The 16,164-nt window shown below is 44.6% G+C and overlaps 1 protein-coding gene across 2 annotated transcripts in view; it reads right to left on the bottom strand.

Moving 5' to 3' along the window:
• Positions 1–294: 294 nt before the first annotated feature.
• Positions 295–16,164, bottom strand: part of CCHCR1 (coiled-coil alpha-helical rod protein 1) — a 42,940-nt gene continuing 27,070 nt past the window's right edge. For both annotated transcript variants that reach the window (XM_069746473.1, XM_069746474.1), the window contains exons 17-18: positions 1,065–1,203; positions 295–706 (exon numbers count right to left, since the gene is read on the bottom strand). In XM_069746473.1, coding sequence (XP_069602574.1) covers positions 621–706; positions 1,065–1,203 — 225 coding nt within the window. In that variant the 3' untranslated portion in view covers positions 295–620. The remainder of the gene's footprint in view (positions 707–1,064; positions 1,204–16,164) is intronic.

Genomic DNA, 16,164 nt, shown 5'->3' with positions numbered 1-16,164 from the left:
AAGTCCCACCAAAGACAACATCTGCAAGGAGTTTGCGTGGGGTTCCTCCCACCCCCCAAAAGACATACTGATAAGAGATTCTAGATTGTGAGCCCCAATGGTGACAGTGCCAATACTTTATGTAAAGCATTGTGGAATTAATGGTGCTATGAGTAAAATAAATAAATCCTATCAAGTCAAATTCCTGTACAATTAGGGTGCCAAAACCCGGGATGTTATCAAAAATCAGCTGCAAATTAGTTAAAACCGCAATGGTTTACCTCGAAACGAATACAACTGTACATGCAAGCAAAGAACATTCAAATGGATGTTTTAATAATTTCACAATCCTTCATAAATATTTATTTACATGGACAAAGTAACGTTGTCACATAGAAATCGAGGGATTTACACAATTTCAATGTTTCTCTACGAAAATTGTCTTCACAGAAGGTGCCATAAGCAGCCCACAAGTGTCCTCGCAGAGGGCTTACAATTAATCTGCATTTTTGAACATATCAAATATTACCGAAGATTTCCCCCTTAGTCCAGTTTGTGTGCGGCCGATGTCTGAGTGCTCAAGAGCCAGTGTAAGTTTACAAAGAGTACATTTACTCCATGCTGTGATCGCCCTCTTGTGGCTAGTCATCTTCCTCATCATCCACATCATCAGCAAGCACAGTGGCTCCAAGGCTTTGCAGATTAGCGAGCATGCAGGATATCGACGCTATGTATATAAAAAAAAAGTTCAAATTGAAAAAACATTCACAAGATAAAAACTTCAACACCGACAATCCACTTTTTCTTGCATTGAAAACACCAAGGTCTCAACCACATGGTCACTGCCTGTGTGTATTTTTCAGCATTGTGCCTGCAGGCCTTTGTTCTGAACAGCAGTACCTATTATCCACATAGGAACTAGCTATCATGGGTTGTTGTTTTTTCTGGCTACTGACCAGAGGGGTCCTGATCCTGAGACCCCATCCAATCACTCATAAGTGCGCACTGTACATTTACAGTATATAGGAACAACCAAGTAAAGTTTTTTCCCAGTAGTATTCTGCAGAAATATGTATCTAATTCACCTTTGACAGCTGGAGTACAACTGGATCTGACATCCTCTTCCCGTCTCTGTACTTTCTCGTTTCCAATATCTATGGACTGGGTGGCTGACGACCGGGTTTTCTGGTATGAGGCAAACAATCCTTCCTGCCGCAGAGTTGCCTGGAAGGACAAATGCACAAATTCCATTTTTTTAAATCTAGTTTTACAATGCATAATATACCGACAAGAAAAACTACGGTAGTTAGCTTGGTACTAGTTGTGATTTTTGTTTCTCCAATTAGCAAAGTCATTTTGCAACCTGGTTTGACGAACCTCATGAATGTCAATAACGCATGTACTGTGAAGGAACAAATGAAGAAAGATTCTCCATTTTGTGCTTTTCGACTCCATTTTGCTGTTTTGATATAAATTTTGTTACTAGGCTAAAGTTCACAGCTGTTATGAGACCTTGATTGTTTCAACCTGGACAGGACATGAGACTGAGGGTGTATTGTTCTACGAGACTTTGACGTACAGACTGTTCCTGCATTCTTATAGGTTAAGAACCGTGAGCGTGTTCTTATGCTGATTGGTTGAAGTATAATTTCTAGATGCATCATTTCTATGATTATGAAAAGTGATACACAATAAACGGGGGCCAGAGATCTGCTCGATACCCCCAGAGACACCCTTATCCGTCTGGTCATTTTCAGTTGCCGGCAACGCCCTGTAGATTAATTTGGAAATCACTGAGTCAACCGTGAAGGATCACTTTAGATCCTCCCTCAACAGCTTGGCACCCGAACGTGGGGCCCCAAACAGGAACACCTCTGCCCCCCGGAGGACAACAAGACAAAGGACCCTCGGACTGGACACAAGCACTGGAAAATTGGGACTGATCATCCCCCACAACAACCACAGTAAGTTGGCAGTTATACTGTCCAGACTGACCGTTTGGTGTGGTTTTCCAGTGTTTGTTGCTGCAAAGAGGATCTGAGTTTTGTCCCCGATGGTAGGGTGATTCTTGGGTGGAATCATATAGAGGTGTAGTTCCATTGGGAGCCCAGTGCTCGAACCGTACCTCATAAGGGACGGACACCCCGGATTGACCAGTGATGTAACTCTCTTTATAGTCAAAATATCCTGAAATCCTGATCACTGTTAAAATCAGGCGCGGTGAGGTGATAGAAGATGGGTAAGATGCGTAACTCAGGAATATATAGATATATACAGTGCCTACAAGTAGTATTCAACCCCCTGCAGATTTAGCAGGTTTACACATTTGGAATTAACTTGGCATTGTGACATTTGGACTGTAGATCAGCCTGGAAGTGTGAAATGCACTGCAGCAAAAAAGAATGTTATTTCTTTGTTTATTTTTTTTTTAAATTGTGAAAAGTCTTTTCAGAGGGTCATTTATTATTCAACCCCTCAACCCACCAGAATTCTGTTTGGTTCCCCTAAAGTACTAAGAAGTAGTTCAGGCACAAAGAACAATGAGCTTCACATGATTGGATTAATTATCTCTTTTTCCAGCCTTTTCTGACTATTTAAGACCCTCCCCAAACTTGTGAACAGCACTCATACATGGTCAACATGGGAAAGACAAAGGAGCATTCCAAGGTTATCAGAGACAAGATCGTGGAGAGTCACAAGGCTGGCAAGGGGTACAAAACCCTTTCCAAGGAGTTGGGCCTACCTGTCTCCACTGTTGGGAGCATCATCCGGAAGTGGAAGGCTTATGGAACTACTGTTAGCCTTCCACGGCCTGGACAGCCTTTGAAAGTTTCCTCCCATGCCGAGGCCAGGCTTGTCCGAAGAGTCAAGGCTAACCCAAGGACAACAAGGAAGGAGCTCCGGGAAGATCTCATGGCAGTGGGGGGCATTGGTTTCAGTCAATACCATAAGTAACGTACTCCACCGCAATGGTTTCCGTTCCAGACGAGCCCGTAAGGTACCTTTACTTTCAAAGCGTCATGTCAAGGCTCGTCTACAGTTTGCTCATGATCACTTGGAGGACTCTGAGACTGACTGGTTCAAGGTTCTCTGGTCTGATGAGATCAAGATCGAGATCTTTGGTGCCAACCACACACGTGACGTTTGGAGACTGGATGGCACTGCATACGACCCCAAGAATACCATCCCTACAGTCAAGCATGGTGGTGGCAGCATCATGCTGTGGGGCTGTTTCTCAGCCAAGGGGCCTGGCCATCTGGTCCGCATGCATGGGAAGATGGATAGCACGGCCTACCTGGAGATTTTGGCCAAGAACCTCCGCTCCTCCATCAAGGATCTTAAGATGGGTCGTCATTTCATCTTCCAACAAGACAACGACCCAAAGCACACAGCCAAGAAAACCAATGCCTGGTTCAAGAGGCAAAAAATCAAGGTGTTGCAGTGGCCTAGTCAGTCTCCTGACCTTAACCCAATTGACAACTTGTGGAAGGAGCTCAAGATTAAAGTCCACATGAGACACCCAAAGAACCTAGATAACTTGGAGAAGATCTGCATGGAGGAGTGGGCCAAGATAACTCCAGAGACCTGTGCCGGCCTGATCAGGTCTTATAAAAGACGATTATTAGCTGTAATTGCAAACAAAGGTTATTCCACAAAATATTAAACCTAGGGGTTGAATAATAATTGACCCACACTTTTATGTTTAAAATTTATAAAAATTTAACTGAACAAAACTTTTTGGTTTGTAAGATTTATGCATCTGTTAATAAATCCTGCTCTTGTTTGAAGTCTCTAACTTATTTGCATCTTATTAAACCTGCTAAATCTGCAGGGAGTTGAATACTACTTGTAGGCACTGTATGTATATGTCCAGGGGTATCCGGAGGGAAAGTCTGAGACACCCTCCTCCTTTCACTGAGTACCACATTTTTGGGTTGTCTCAATGGGGGACAGAAAGACCCAGTGGCGCAAACTATGCGGCCGCTCTAGTATTGTGCACGACTGAAGTAAGGATATTTAGCTCTAAAAGAGATTCAGTTTCCGTGGAAGAAAAAGACTTTGAATTTGTGTGATGAATCTGATACTGTTAGCCCAAAGACGGGGAAAGAAATCTGTTAAGAATGCAGGAAAGATATTCTCAATCATGGGTTTTTCTAAGGTGGTCTGGCACGTGAATTGTGTAATGAAGTCTGAGAACTGCTGTATTCTGTTTCTGTGTGAGATTTCTAAAATACCTGATGGGAGGGGTGAATCAAACAGCTGCGCGATTGCTTTTTTCTTTCTTTGTTGAGGAATGCTGTGAATTCTTATCTCCGCTGAACACCTGATGGGAGGGGGGAATCAAACCGCTGCGGGATTTGCTTGTGATTTTCTCTCTCTGTTTTTATCTCTGAGTCTCTGGTATGGAGGGGGCATGTAGCTGCCTTCAAGATTCTCTGTATTTTCGGTCCTTGGTGTAATACGCGTTGGGAGATCTGTGTTTTGTTTAAAGCAACGGTATTGTATTGCAGTAGAAAGAAATATTGTAAGTGGAAGTTGAAAGTGAAATATGGTGCCTAGTTTTAGAAGGAAACTTGTGATTGTTTGGTTATCAGTGTGATTGAAAGATTGGTAAAAGATTCACCTGCTTTAACCCCTTAGCGACCGCCGATACGCCTTTTAACGGCGGACGCTAAGGGTACTTAAACCACAGCGCCGTTAATTAACGGCGCTGTGGAAAAAGTAAATAGCGCCCCCCAGAGTCGGATTTTCTCCGGGGTCTCGGCTGCCGGGGGTAGCCGAGACCCCAGAGAACATGATTCGGGTTTTTTTTTACCCACCCCGCACCGGCGATCGCAAAAAAAAAAAAAAAGCGATCTCTTTAATTTCTCTGTCCTCCGATGTGATCGCACATCGGAGGACAGAGAAAAGGGGTCCCAGGTAGCCCCCCAATACTCACCTATCTCCCCCGATGCTCCTCGTGGCTCATCTTCAAAATGGCGGGCACATGCGCAGTGCGCCCGCCGGCCGGCACCGGGAGAATCTTTGGGGTCTCGGCTGCCGGGGGTAGCCGAGACCCAGAAGAACATGATCGGGGTCGGTTTTACCGACCCCTATTTTGCGATCGCCGGTAATTAACTGTTTACCGGCGACCGCAAAAAAAAAAAAAAAAGTAAAGTGTAATTCTCTGTCCTCTGATGTGATCGCACATCAGAGGACAGAGAAATAGGGGGATTCGGGGACCCTATCATACTCACCTGTGTCCCTGGGTCCTCCTGCTGCTCCTCCTGGCCGCCGGCAAAAGAAAATGGCGGGCGCATGCGCAGTGCGCCCGCCATCTGTCTCCATCTGCTGGCCGGCAGGAGAACAGCAGTTGGGGCTAAAATTAGGGTTAGGGTTAGGACTAGGGTTAGGGCTAGGGTTAGGGTCAGGGCTAAATTTAGGGTTAGGGCTAAATTTAGGGTTAGGGTTGGGGCTAAATTTAGGGTTAGGCTTCTTTCACACTTACGTCGGTACGGGGCCGTCGCAATGCGTCGGCCCGACATACCGACGCACGTTGTGAAAATTGTGCACAATGTGGGCAGCGGATGTAGTTTTTCAACGCATCCGCTGCCCAATCTATGTCCTGGGGAGGAGGGGGCGGAGTTACGGCCACGCATACGCGGTCAGAAATGGCGGATGCGACGTACAAAAAAAACGTTTCATTGGACTTTGTATGTGCCAACGGTCCGCCAAAACACAACTGATCCAGTGCACGACGGACGCGACGTGTGGCCATCCGTCACGATCCGTCGGCAATACAAGTCTATGGGCAAAAAACGCATCCTGCGGGCACATTTGGAGGATCCGTTTCTTGTCCAAAACTACGGATTGCAACGGATGCCAAACGACGCAAGTGTGAAAGTAGCCTTAGGGTTAGGGTTGGGGCTAAAGTTAGGGTTAGAGTTGGGATTAGGGTTTGGATTAGGGTTGGTATTAGGGTTAGGGTTGGCATTAGGGTTACGCTTGGGATTAGGGTTAGGTTTGGGATTAGGGTTGAGATTAGGATTAGGGGTGTGTTGGATTTAGGGTTTTGATTAGGGTTATGGTTAGGGTTGACATTAGGGTTGTTTTGGGGTAAGGGTTGTGATTATGGTTAGGGTTAGTGATTAGGATTATGGATCGGGTTGGGAATAGGGTTAGGGGTGTGTTGGAGTTGGGTTGGAGCTAGAATTGGGGGGTTTCCACTGTTTAGGTACATCAGGGGGTCTCCAAACACGACAGCCAATTTTGCGCTCAAAAAGTCAAATGGTGCTCCCTCCCTTCTGAGCTCTGCCATGCGCCCAAACAGTGTGTTACCCCCACATATGGGGCATCAGCGTACTCAGGATAAATTGGACAACAACTTTAGTGGTCCAATTTCTCCTGTTACCCTTGTGAAAATAAAAACTTCCCGGCTACAATATCTTTTTTGTGAAAAAAAAAATATTTTTTATTTTCACGACTCTGCATTCTAAACTTCTGTGAAGCACTTGGGCATTCAAAGTTCTCACCACACATCTAGATAAGTTCCTTGGGGGGTCTAGTTTCCAAAATGGGGTCACTTGTGGGGGGTTACTACTGTTTAGGTACATCAGGGGCTCTGCAATCGCAACATAATGCCCACAGACCATTCTATCAAAGTCTGCATTCCAAAACGGCGCTCCTTCCCTTCCGAGCTCTGCCGTGCGCCCAAACAGTGGTTTACCCCCACATATGGCGCATCAGCGTACTCGGGATAAATTGGACAACTATTGCAGTCCAATTTCTCCTGTTACCCTTGTGAAAATAAAAACTTGGGGGCTACAATATCTTTTTTGTGGGAAAAAAAAATATTTTTTATTTTCACGACTCTGCATTATAAACTTCTGTGAAGCACTTGGGCATTCAAAGTTCTCACCACACATCTAGATAAGTTCCATGGGGGGTCTAGTTTCCAAAATGGGATCACTTGTGGGGGATTTCTACTGTTTAGGCACATCAGGGGCTCTCCAAACGCGACATGGCGTCCGATCTCAATTCCAGCCAATTCTACATTGAAAAAGTAAAACGGTGCTCCTTCCCTTCCAAGCTCTGCGGTGCACCCAAACAGTGGTTTACCCTCACATATGGGGTATCGACGTATTCAGGAGAAATCGCACAACAACTTTTGTGGTCTAATTTCTCCGTTACCCTTGTGAAAATAAGAATTTGTGGGCGAAAAGATCATTTTTGTGTAAACAAAAGCGATTTTTTATTTTCACGGCTCTACGTTATAAACTTCTGTGAAGCACTTGGGGGTTCAAAGTGCTCACCACACATCTAGAGAAGTTCCTTAAGGGGTCTAGTTTCCAAAATGGTGTCACTTGTGGGGAGTTTCCACTGTTTAGGCACATCAGGGGCTCTCTAAACGTGACATGGCGTCCAATCTCAATTCCAGAGAATTCTACATTGAAAAAGTCAAACGGCGCTCCTTCACTTCTAAGTTCTGTGGTGCGTCCAAAAAGTGGTTTACCCCCACATATGGGGTATTGGCGTATTCAGGAGAAATTGCATAACAAAATTTATGGTTACATTTCTGTTTTTACACATGTGAAAATAAAAAAAATGGTTCTGAATTAAGATGTTTGCAAAAAAAAGTTAAATGTTCATTTTTTCCTTCCACATTGTTTCAGTTCCTGTGAGGCACGTAAAGGGTTAATAAACTTCTTGAATGTGGTTTTGAGAACCTTGAGGGGTGTAGTTTTTAGAATGGTGTCACACTTCATTATTTTCTATCATATAGACCCCTCAAAATGATTTCAAATGTGATGTGGTCCCTAAAAAAAAATGGTGTTGTAAAAATGAGAAATTGCTGGTCAACTTTTAACCCTTATAACTCCCTATCATGTCCCTCCCCAGGAAATTAACCATTTTCTCCCGACTGTAAGCCCTATGCCCCTTAACCCCAAGACACCAATATATCCTGGACTGCCGAGAAGTTATATGGGTGTCTTATGGTAGTATTTAAAGATCTGGGATTATCATTGTAAAATAAAGACTATTCACACATTTTTGTGGCAGCTTTAATGTCCGGCCTTAAATCTGAATTGAAAGAGGCAATAATATCAGTTAGACCTGATATCGAGACTTCCACTCCAGATTGAAAATAGTCAAGAGTTTTCAAAAGAACTTAGCCCGTTCTGCATCAGCAGGAAAGGCAAAGGTTAAACCAGTAGCCACAGTGATTCCCCTCCAATCTCAGCCCCCACCACAGCTACAAGGACACAGCTCTGTTCCTTATCAGTGGCCCACCCAACAGACTCCAGCTCCTGCCCTCCCACCTTACACAAATCCAGTCCCATACTTCAATATCCCTTTTAACCCTATGTCTGGGAACCCCCCTTCCCAGCCCCGTCATGTCAATTCTCAGACCAAGAGCTTGTTTTAATCGGTGTAGATGGCAGACACAATAAATATACTATTACAAAACCCATTCCTGTGGGACCTTTCCTTGAAGTTTCTGCTCAGTTCGTAATCTCTCCCTCATGTCCGGAAAATTTACTGGGGGAAGATTTATTATCACAGTTCCGCTCCAGACTACAATTCAAAGATGGTCAGATGGTACTTACGTTATATAACCCCTATGCAGATGAACATAATGAGATCTGTATCTTACACGCCCTTCCCACAGAGATGATGGCCCTGATAGTCCCAGATCCACCCCAATAATGCCTGTAGAACCAGGAAAAGTGTTTCTCAAACCTGGTGCCCCTTTTCCCAAAGTCAATCAATACCCTTTGAAAGATGATCAGGTGCGGGGCCTCAAAGGTCAAATACAAACGTTACTCGATAATGGTGCCCTGGTACCTTGTGTTTCCCCATGTAACACGCCCTTATTTCCCCCACCCGGCCAACCCCCTGTGTACCGGCTGGTACAAGATCTACGGGCAGTTAATGCAGCTACTGTTCTAGAAACTCTGGTGGTGCCTAATCCACATACTCTTTTGTCCTAGATACCTCAGGATGCTGCTTGGTTCACAGTCATCAACCTTGCCAATGCCTTCTTCAGCATTCCATTACACCCAGAGTGCCAGTTTCTATTTGCATTCACTTATCAGGGACAACAATTTACGTGGACAGTTATGCCACAAGGGTCCCAAAACAGTCCCAATCAGTTTGCAAAAAATATGGGCCAGTGTCTTTTACCCTGGCAGTTAAATCACCCCTATGTCACGCTGCTTCAGTATGTGGATGATCTTTTGTTGTGTGCACGAACAAAGCAGGAAGCTATTGCTGCCATTGTTAGCCTCCTCAAGTGTCTGGCAGATCTGAACTGTCGGGTTTCGGCCTCAAAACTTCAGTTCTGCCTTGGTCAAGTGACATTTTTGGGTCACTGTCTCCTTCAGGGTGTCAGACACCTCACAAAAGAAAGAAAAATAGCCGTCAGTTCCCTTCCTTTTCCAAAAGATGAGACTGAACTCCAGCGTTTTCTTGGACTATGTACTTATTGTCGTCAGTGGATACCGGACGCATCCCGTATAATGCAACCTCTCTACAATGCCCTGAAAGACTGTTCAAGATATGCTGATGAGTTTGGCAGATTCCACACCGGATACGCTGATACTATGGAAGACACTGTAGTGCACGGAGCTGCACTCCCTTCCTCACTGTCAGCACAAGTAGAACTTCAGGCTCTGTCTACTGCATGTGTTCTGGTCAAAGACAGTCGGGCTAATATATACACAGACTCACAGTATGCATTTGGTATTGCTCATGATTTCGGAGCCCTATGGGCCAATCGAGGGTTTGTTACTACCGCCAGGACTCCAGTGGAGAATGCTGAAGCTGTTAAAACCCTCATGGACTCAATCAAATTACCTACCCAGGTGGCCATTATCAAAGTTAAGGCGCACGGTCCTAGGAACAGTCCACAGACTGTTGGTAACGCCTTTGCAGATATGCAAGCAAAAGCTGCTGCTCTCCTACCCGTTGAACAGACCATACCAGCTATGGTGACCACACGCTCTTAGCGTAAACAGCTACAAGAAACACTGACTCTACAGGAACCTGATGATCCACGACAGACTGAGGTTTTCTGCCGGACCCCACGAGACCGCTAAATCATGATGCAGAGAATGTCCCCAAAGGAAGAGGTGAAGCAGTGGAAGGCTGATGGAGCATGTATGGACAATGGTCTCTGGAAAAAGGACCAATTTGTGTGTCTCCCTAAGCAGATGTACCATGCTATTGCCTCGTGGGCACATGGGCCCACACATCGAGGAAAAAAACAGGCCCTAGCCCTGGTATAAAAATTCTACTGGGCTCCAGGTATTTCTACAGTCCCGACAGCACTCAACCGTGCATGTAATATCTGTCAGACCTGCAATGCCGGTCAACTTCAACGTGTACCCCCGAAGCACCTTGCTAAGCCAGACTTACCTCAGGTCTGATGGTGCCAGACCTGAGGTAATGTAGCTGGATTTGCTTTACTTGCTTTGCCATATTAGAGATATAGTATCGTGGGAACACTGTCCAACATGCCACTTGGCGTAATGAGTTGTTCTGACATGGGAGATTTATATAAGTGGCAGGAAGGACTTTGGCTATAATATGTGCCTCAGGTCTGTGGTGTTTTTTACATTGGTATACATCACCATCATTGTTGTTTCTTGTGATTGTACTTCTAATAAAGTTTTGGTATTTCTTTGTACTTTGAGGTCTGACTTGTACACTTTTTATAGGTTTATATATTTGTTTGTACGAGACCGTTATGGCTTTATTATCTCCTGACGGGCACAGGGGTTAATTTTGGTATTTAACCTGTGTTTTGTTTGTCTTTAATGGTAAGGTATGAATATTGTCTGGTGGTTGTCAACATGTTCTCCAGTTGGCCGGAAGCATTCCCCATTACCAACATGACTGCAAAGACCACAGCAAAGAAACTGGTGATGGAAGTCATATGCAGATATAGTGTTCCAGAAGTCGTTGAAAGTGACCAAGGCCCGGCGTTTTCTTCTCATGTGTATCAGGAGGTTCTGACAATGCTTGGATCCACTGTAGCCCTCCATACTCCGTACCATCCACAATCCAGTGGGAAAGTTGAGAGGCTGAACGGCATACTGAAGGGACAACTGACCAAAATGATGCAGGAGACTACGGCTCCATGACCAGAGCTCCTACCCATTGTACTGTACCACATTCGTACTACCCCTATTGCAAAACATGGCCTGTCCCCATATGAGATATTGTTTGGTGCTAGGCTCTCAGTTGCAAATTTCCAGCCTCAGTAGTTATCAGAAGAAACTGACCGTGCTGTTCTCTAACTGGGTCGCTGTGACCAGTGGGGTACCGCAGGGGTCAGTATTGGGACCTGTTCTCTTCAACATATTCATTAATGATCTGGTAGAAGGTTTACACAGTAAAATATCGATATTTGCAGATGATACAAAACTATGTAAAGCAGTTAATACAAGAGAAGATAGTATTCTGCTACAGATGGATCTGGATAAGTTGGAAACTTGGGCTGAAAGGTGGCAGATGAGGTTTAACAATGATAAATGTAAGGTTATACACATGGGAAGAGGGAATCAATATCACCATTACACACTGAACGGGAAACCACTGGGTAAATCTGACAGGGAGAAGGACTTGGGGATCCTAGTTAATGATAAACTTACCTGGAGCAGCCAGTGCCAGGCAGCAGCTGCCAAGGCAAACAGGATCATGGGGTGCATTAAAAGAGGTCTGGATACACATGATGAGAGCATTATACTGCCTCTGTACAAATCCCTAGTTAGACCGCACATGGAGTACTGTGTCCAGTTTTGGGCACCGGTGCTCAGGAAGGATATAATGGAACTAGAGAGAGTACAAAGGAGGGCAACAAAATTAATAAAGGGGATGGGAGAACTACAATACCCAGATAGATTAGCGAAATTAGGATTATTTAGTCTAGAAAAAAGACGACTGAGGGGCGATCTAATAACCATGTATAAGTATATAAGGGGACAATACAAATATCTCGCTGAGGATCTGTTTATACCAAGGAAGGTGACGGGCACAAGGGGGCATTCTTTGCGTCTGGAGGAGAGAAGGTTTTTCCACCAACATAGAAGAGGATTCTTTACTGTTAGGGCAGTGAGAATCTGGAATTGCTTGCCTGAGGAAGTGGTGATGGCGAACTCAGTCGAGGGGTTCAAGAGAGGCCTGGATGTCTTCCTGGAGCAGAACAATATTGTATCATACAATTATTAGGTTCTGTAGAAGGACGTAGATCTGGGTATTTATTATGATGGAATATAGGCTGAACTGGATGGACAAATGTCTTTTTTCGGCCTTACTAACTATGTAACTATATGTAACTATGTAATATGTTATTCAACTTAATAAAAATCTTACTAACACCCATGCTTTAGTTTCTTCTTCCCTTCCAGATTCAGCAGAAACCGACACTTGTCACAACTTGAAGCCTGGTGGTTTTGTGGTCGTGAAAAGGCATGTCAGAAAACACGGACTAGAACCCTTGTAAGACGGTCCCTATCAGGTCCTCCTTATTACTCCTAGGTCAGTGAAACTGGAAGGAAGGCCGAAGTGGATCCACGTATCGCACTGCAAGCTGGTCAAACAGACTAGTAGCAAATAAGGGGACATAATGTTTTGGTTTTTCGTATTTCTATATAATAACATTGGTAACCGCATGGGACAGCCTAAATTCCCCAATAACCTTAAATAATAAGTTTGTACAATATCATGAAAGATTAGTAGTACAGACACAAATGTGGGAGAAATTGCTTAAGGCCACAGCCTATCTAGATGATCAAATTTGGGATATATTGGATATACTTAATTCTACTGCTGTTGTCCAAAACCAACTTATTATAGTCACGAATCGATATACTGTAGTACTGGATTACTTAACAGCAGCACAGGGTGGTATGTGTCAGGTCATTGGACCTGCTTGCTGTTATTATATAGATCCCAATAGCACTATGAAGTTAAAGTTAGAGGACATTCAAAGACTAGAGATCAATATGATAAAGACAATGACCGTAATAAGGACAGTTGGTGGGCAGACACCTTCTCCTTTCTTAATCCAGCCAATTGGTTTAAGGGACTTGGGGGCTGGATAGCTGGAATCTTGCAAAGTTTGTTACACATCGTTGCCTTTATCCTTGTCCTGTATGTAATACTAAAACTTGTTCTTTGGTGTATTTCTGTATGTATTAGGGAATTCTGCACTAAGACAACTAATGAGGATACCAAAAGCGGTGCCACCCCTGCTCTTCTCTACACCGATTTCACAAAATTATCTGATGAAGATGTTGAAGCCAAGCGTATGGCTACCTTCAAAAGATCTCCACCATCATCAAAAATAGTTATCCGTAAATTGTAGCATACAGGGGGGATGGGTGTGCCGCAACAGCCATGGCTGGTAACATGGCACCAGTCATGCGAAGACCGTACCCCTTGAGCTTATAGCTCGGGATAGTACCTCTGATGCTGCATATTAGTTAACAAAATTTATCTAGGGGGGGAATGTGAAGGAACAAATTAAGAAAGATTCTCCATTTTGTGCTTTTCGACTCCATTTTGCTGTTTTGATATAAATTTTGTTACTAGGCTAAAGTTCACAGCTGTTATGAGACCTTGATTGTTTCAGCCTGGACAGGACATGAGATTGAGGGTGTATTGTTCTACGAGACTTTGACGTACAGACTGTTCCTGCATTCTTATAGGTTAAGAACCGTGAGGGTGTTCTAGTGCTGTTTGGTTGAAGTATAATTTCTATGATTATGAAAAGTGATACACAATAAACGGGGGCCAGAGATCCCCCCCAAACATAGACACACGTCTCCGTCTGGTCATTTTCAGTTGCTGGCAACGCCCTGTAGATTAATTTGGAAATCACTGAGTCAACCGTGAAGGATCACTTTAGATCCTCCCTCAACAGTACATTTATGAGGAGTTCCCAGTTTATTTTAAGAGATGATTATCACAATAATACTCCAGATTTTTTCAATTGGTTTGCCAATGTTATTAGAATGATTTCTCTATCGCTTTATTGGGAGACACTGGAAACCACGGTTGTATATTGCTGCCACTAGTAGTCTGACACTATACATAAAAAATTAGCTCCTCCCCAGCAGTGTACACCCCACTAAGTTAATATTCATTATGCAAGCTAGGGGGCAGGTAGGTGAGGGATCATTGACCTGTCAGCAGTCTGCATTATGAATATATAATCAGGTCATGACATACACCAACCCCGCCCTGGAGCACGAGCATATCATTAACACATAACTTAAAATAAACATTAACAACCACAAGATGGAGTTCATCAGCCCAAGTATCATTTTATTCAGTATAACAGCACCAACTTGACACTGTAGGTTACTATACACAATCCTGCTGACAGGATAAGACGACTCTGCTCGTAAAAGCTTACAATCTACAATGAGGTGGGGGAAGACAAAGTACAGGTGCGTATTTACAATGATGGTCCAGCCATCTTGAGGGAGTGGGGGATAAATAAAGTCTGCATGAGCTGGTCACCAGCCAGTATCTGTGGTGCTGTTGGGTGCGGTGAAGTTTGATGGAGGGTTATTTTCAGTGAATTTTCACACACACACACACACACACACACACACACACACACACACACTTTGATTAAGGAAGGTGATAGGCTGCTCTGAACAGATGTGCTTTGAGCGAGCGCCTAAAACTGTGCAATCTGTATATAGCCCTAATTTCTTGGGGTAGAGCATGCCAGAGGATTGGCGCAATGCAGGAGAAGTCTTGGAGCCGGGAGCGGGAGGTATGGATTAGTGCAGAGGTTAGTCGAAAGTAATTTGCAGAGCGTAACGAGCGGGTAGGTAGATAAACAAATGAGGGAGGAGATGTAGGGTGGTTACGCACTGTGGAGAGCTTGGTCAGTGAGAACAAGCAGTTTGAATTGGATCCTTTAATGAACAGGTAGCCAGTTTAATGACTGGCGAAGAGCGGACATATCAGAGTACCGATTAGTCAGATGGACGACCCAGGCAGCTGCATTAAGGATGGACTGGAGAGGGGAAAGTCAAGTGAGGGGGAGGCCAATTAAGAGAGTGTTTACAGTAGTCCAGGCCGGAGAGGATCAGGGCAACAGTGAGGGTTTTTGTTGTTTCCATGGTGATCAAGAGGCGGATTCTAGAGATGTTCTTTAGGTGTAAGCGGCAAGAGATTGTATATGGGAGGTGAAGATTGATGTCAAACATTACACCCAGACAGCGTGCCTGGGCGTTATTATGGTGTCACCCATGGGAAGGAGATGTCAGATTTAGGGAGCTTAAGGGTATGTTTCCACGATCAGTAAACGCCACATCCACAGCGTCCAATCCGCAGCAGCCAGATGTTACAGCATAGTGGATGGGATTTTATGAAATCCCATCTCCACTATGCGTGCAGGGACGCCTCCGGCATCCCTGCGTAACCGGACATGTGGCGCGTCTTTCTAGACTGCAGCATGTCAATTTATCTTGCGGAAATGCTCAGTCTCCGCAAGATAAATATCACCGTCCTATGTACAGGATGCGGTGATTCTACATGGTTCAATAAACACATGCAGAATCAACGCGCGTACAAAAGCCGGCAGCGCTTTGGACGGAGCTGGGTCCAAAGCGCTGTCAATTCGGACAGTGGAAACATACCCTAGTAGATGATGGGAGCAGACAAAGTTCAGTTTTGGAAAGGAGGAGTTTCAGATAGAGAGCGGCCATGATTTTGGAGACTGCGGACAGACAGTCACTGGCGTTGTGTAGTACAGCAGGGGGTAAGGTCAGGGGATGACGACATGTATTAGTTGTATATCATCGGCATAAAGATGGTACCGAAAGCCAAATCTGCTGATGGTCTGTTTATTTGGGGCCATGTAGAGAGAGAAGGGGCCAAGGACTGAGCCCTGAGGGACCCCATCAGTGAGAGGAAGAGGAGATGAAGTGGAGCCAGGGAACGATACACTGAAGGAACGGACAGAAATATAGGAAGAGAACCAGGAGAGAGCAGTGTCCTTTATGCCTATTGACTGGAGCATAGAGAGTAGGAGATGGTGGTCAACAGTGTCGAAAGCTGCAGAGAGGTAGAGAAGAATGAGCAGAGAGTGGTCACCGTTACATTTTGCTGTCAGAACGTCATCGGCCACTTTGATGGGTGCAGTTTAAGTAGAATGTAGGGGGCGGAAGCCAAACTGTG

This window comes from Ranitomeya imitator, chromosome 2 (assembly GCF_032444005.1).
Source record: "Ranitomeya imitator isolate aRanImi1 chromosome 2, aRanImi1.pri, whole genome shotgun sequence".
Taxonomy (NCBI): Eukaryota; Metazoa; Chordata; class Amphibia; order Anura; family Dendrobatidae; genus Ranitomeya; species Ranitomeya imitator.
Note: the sequence above shows the minus strand (reverse complement) of the source record. Positions and strands in the feature narration are given on the sequence as shown.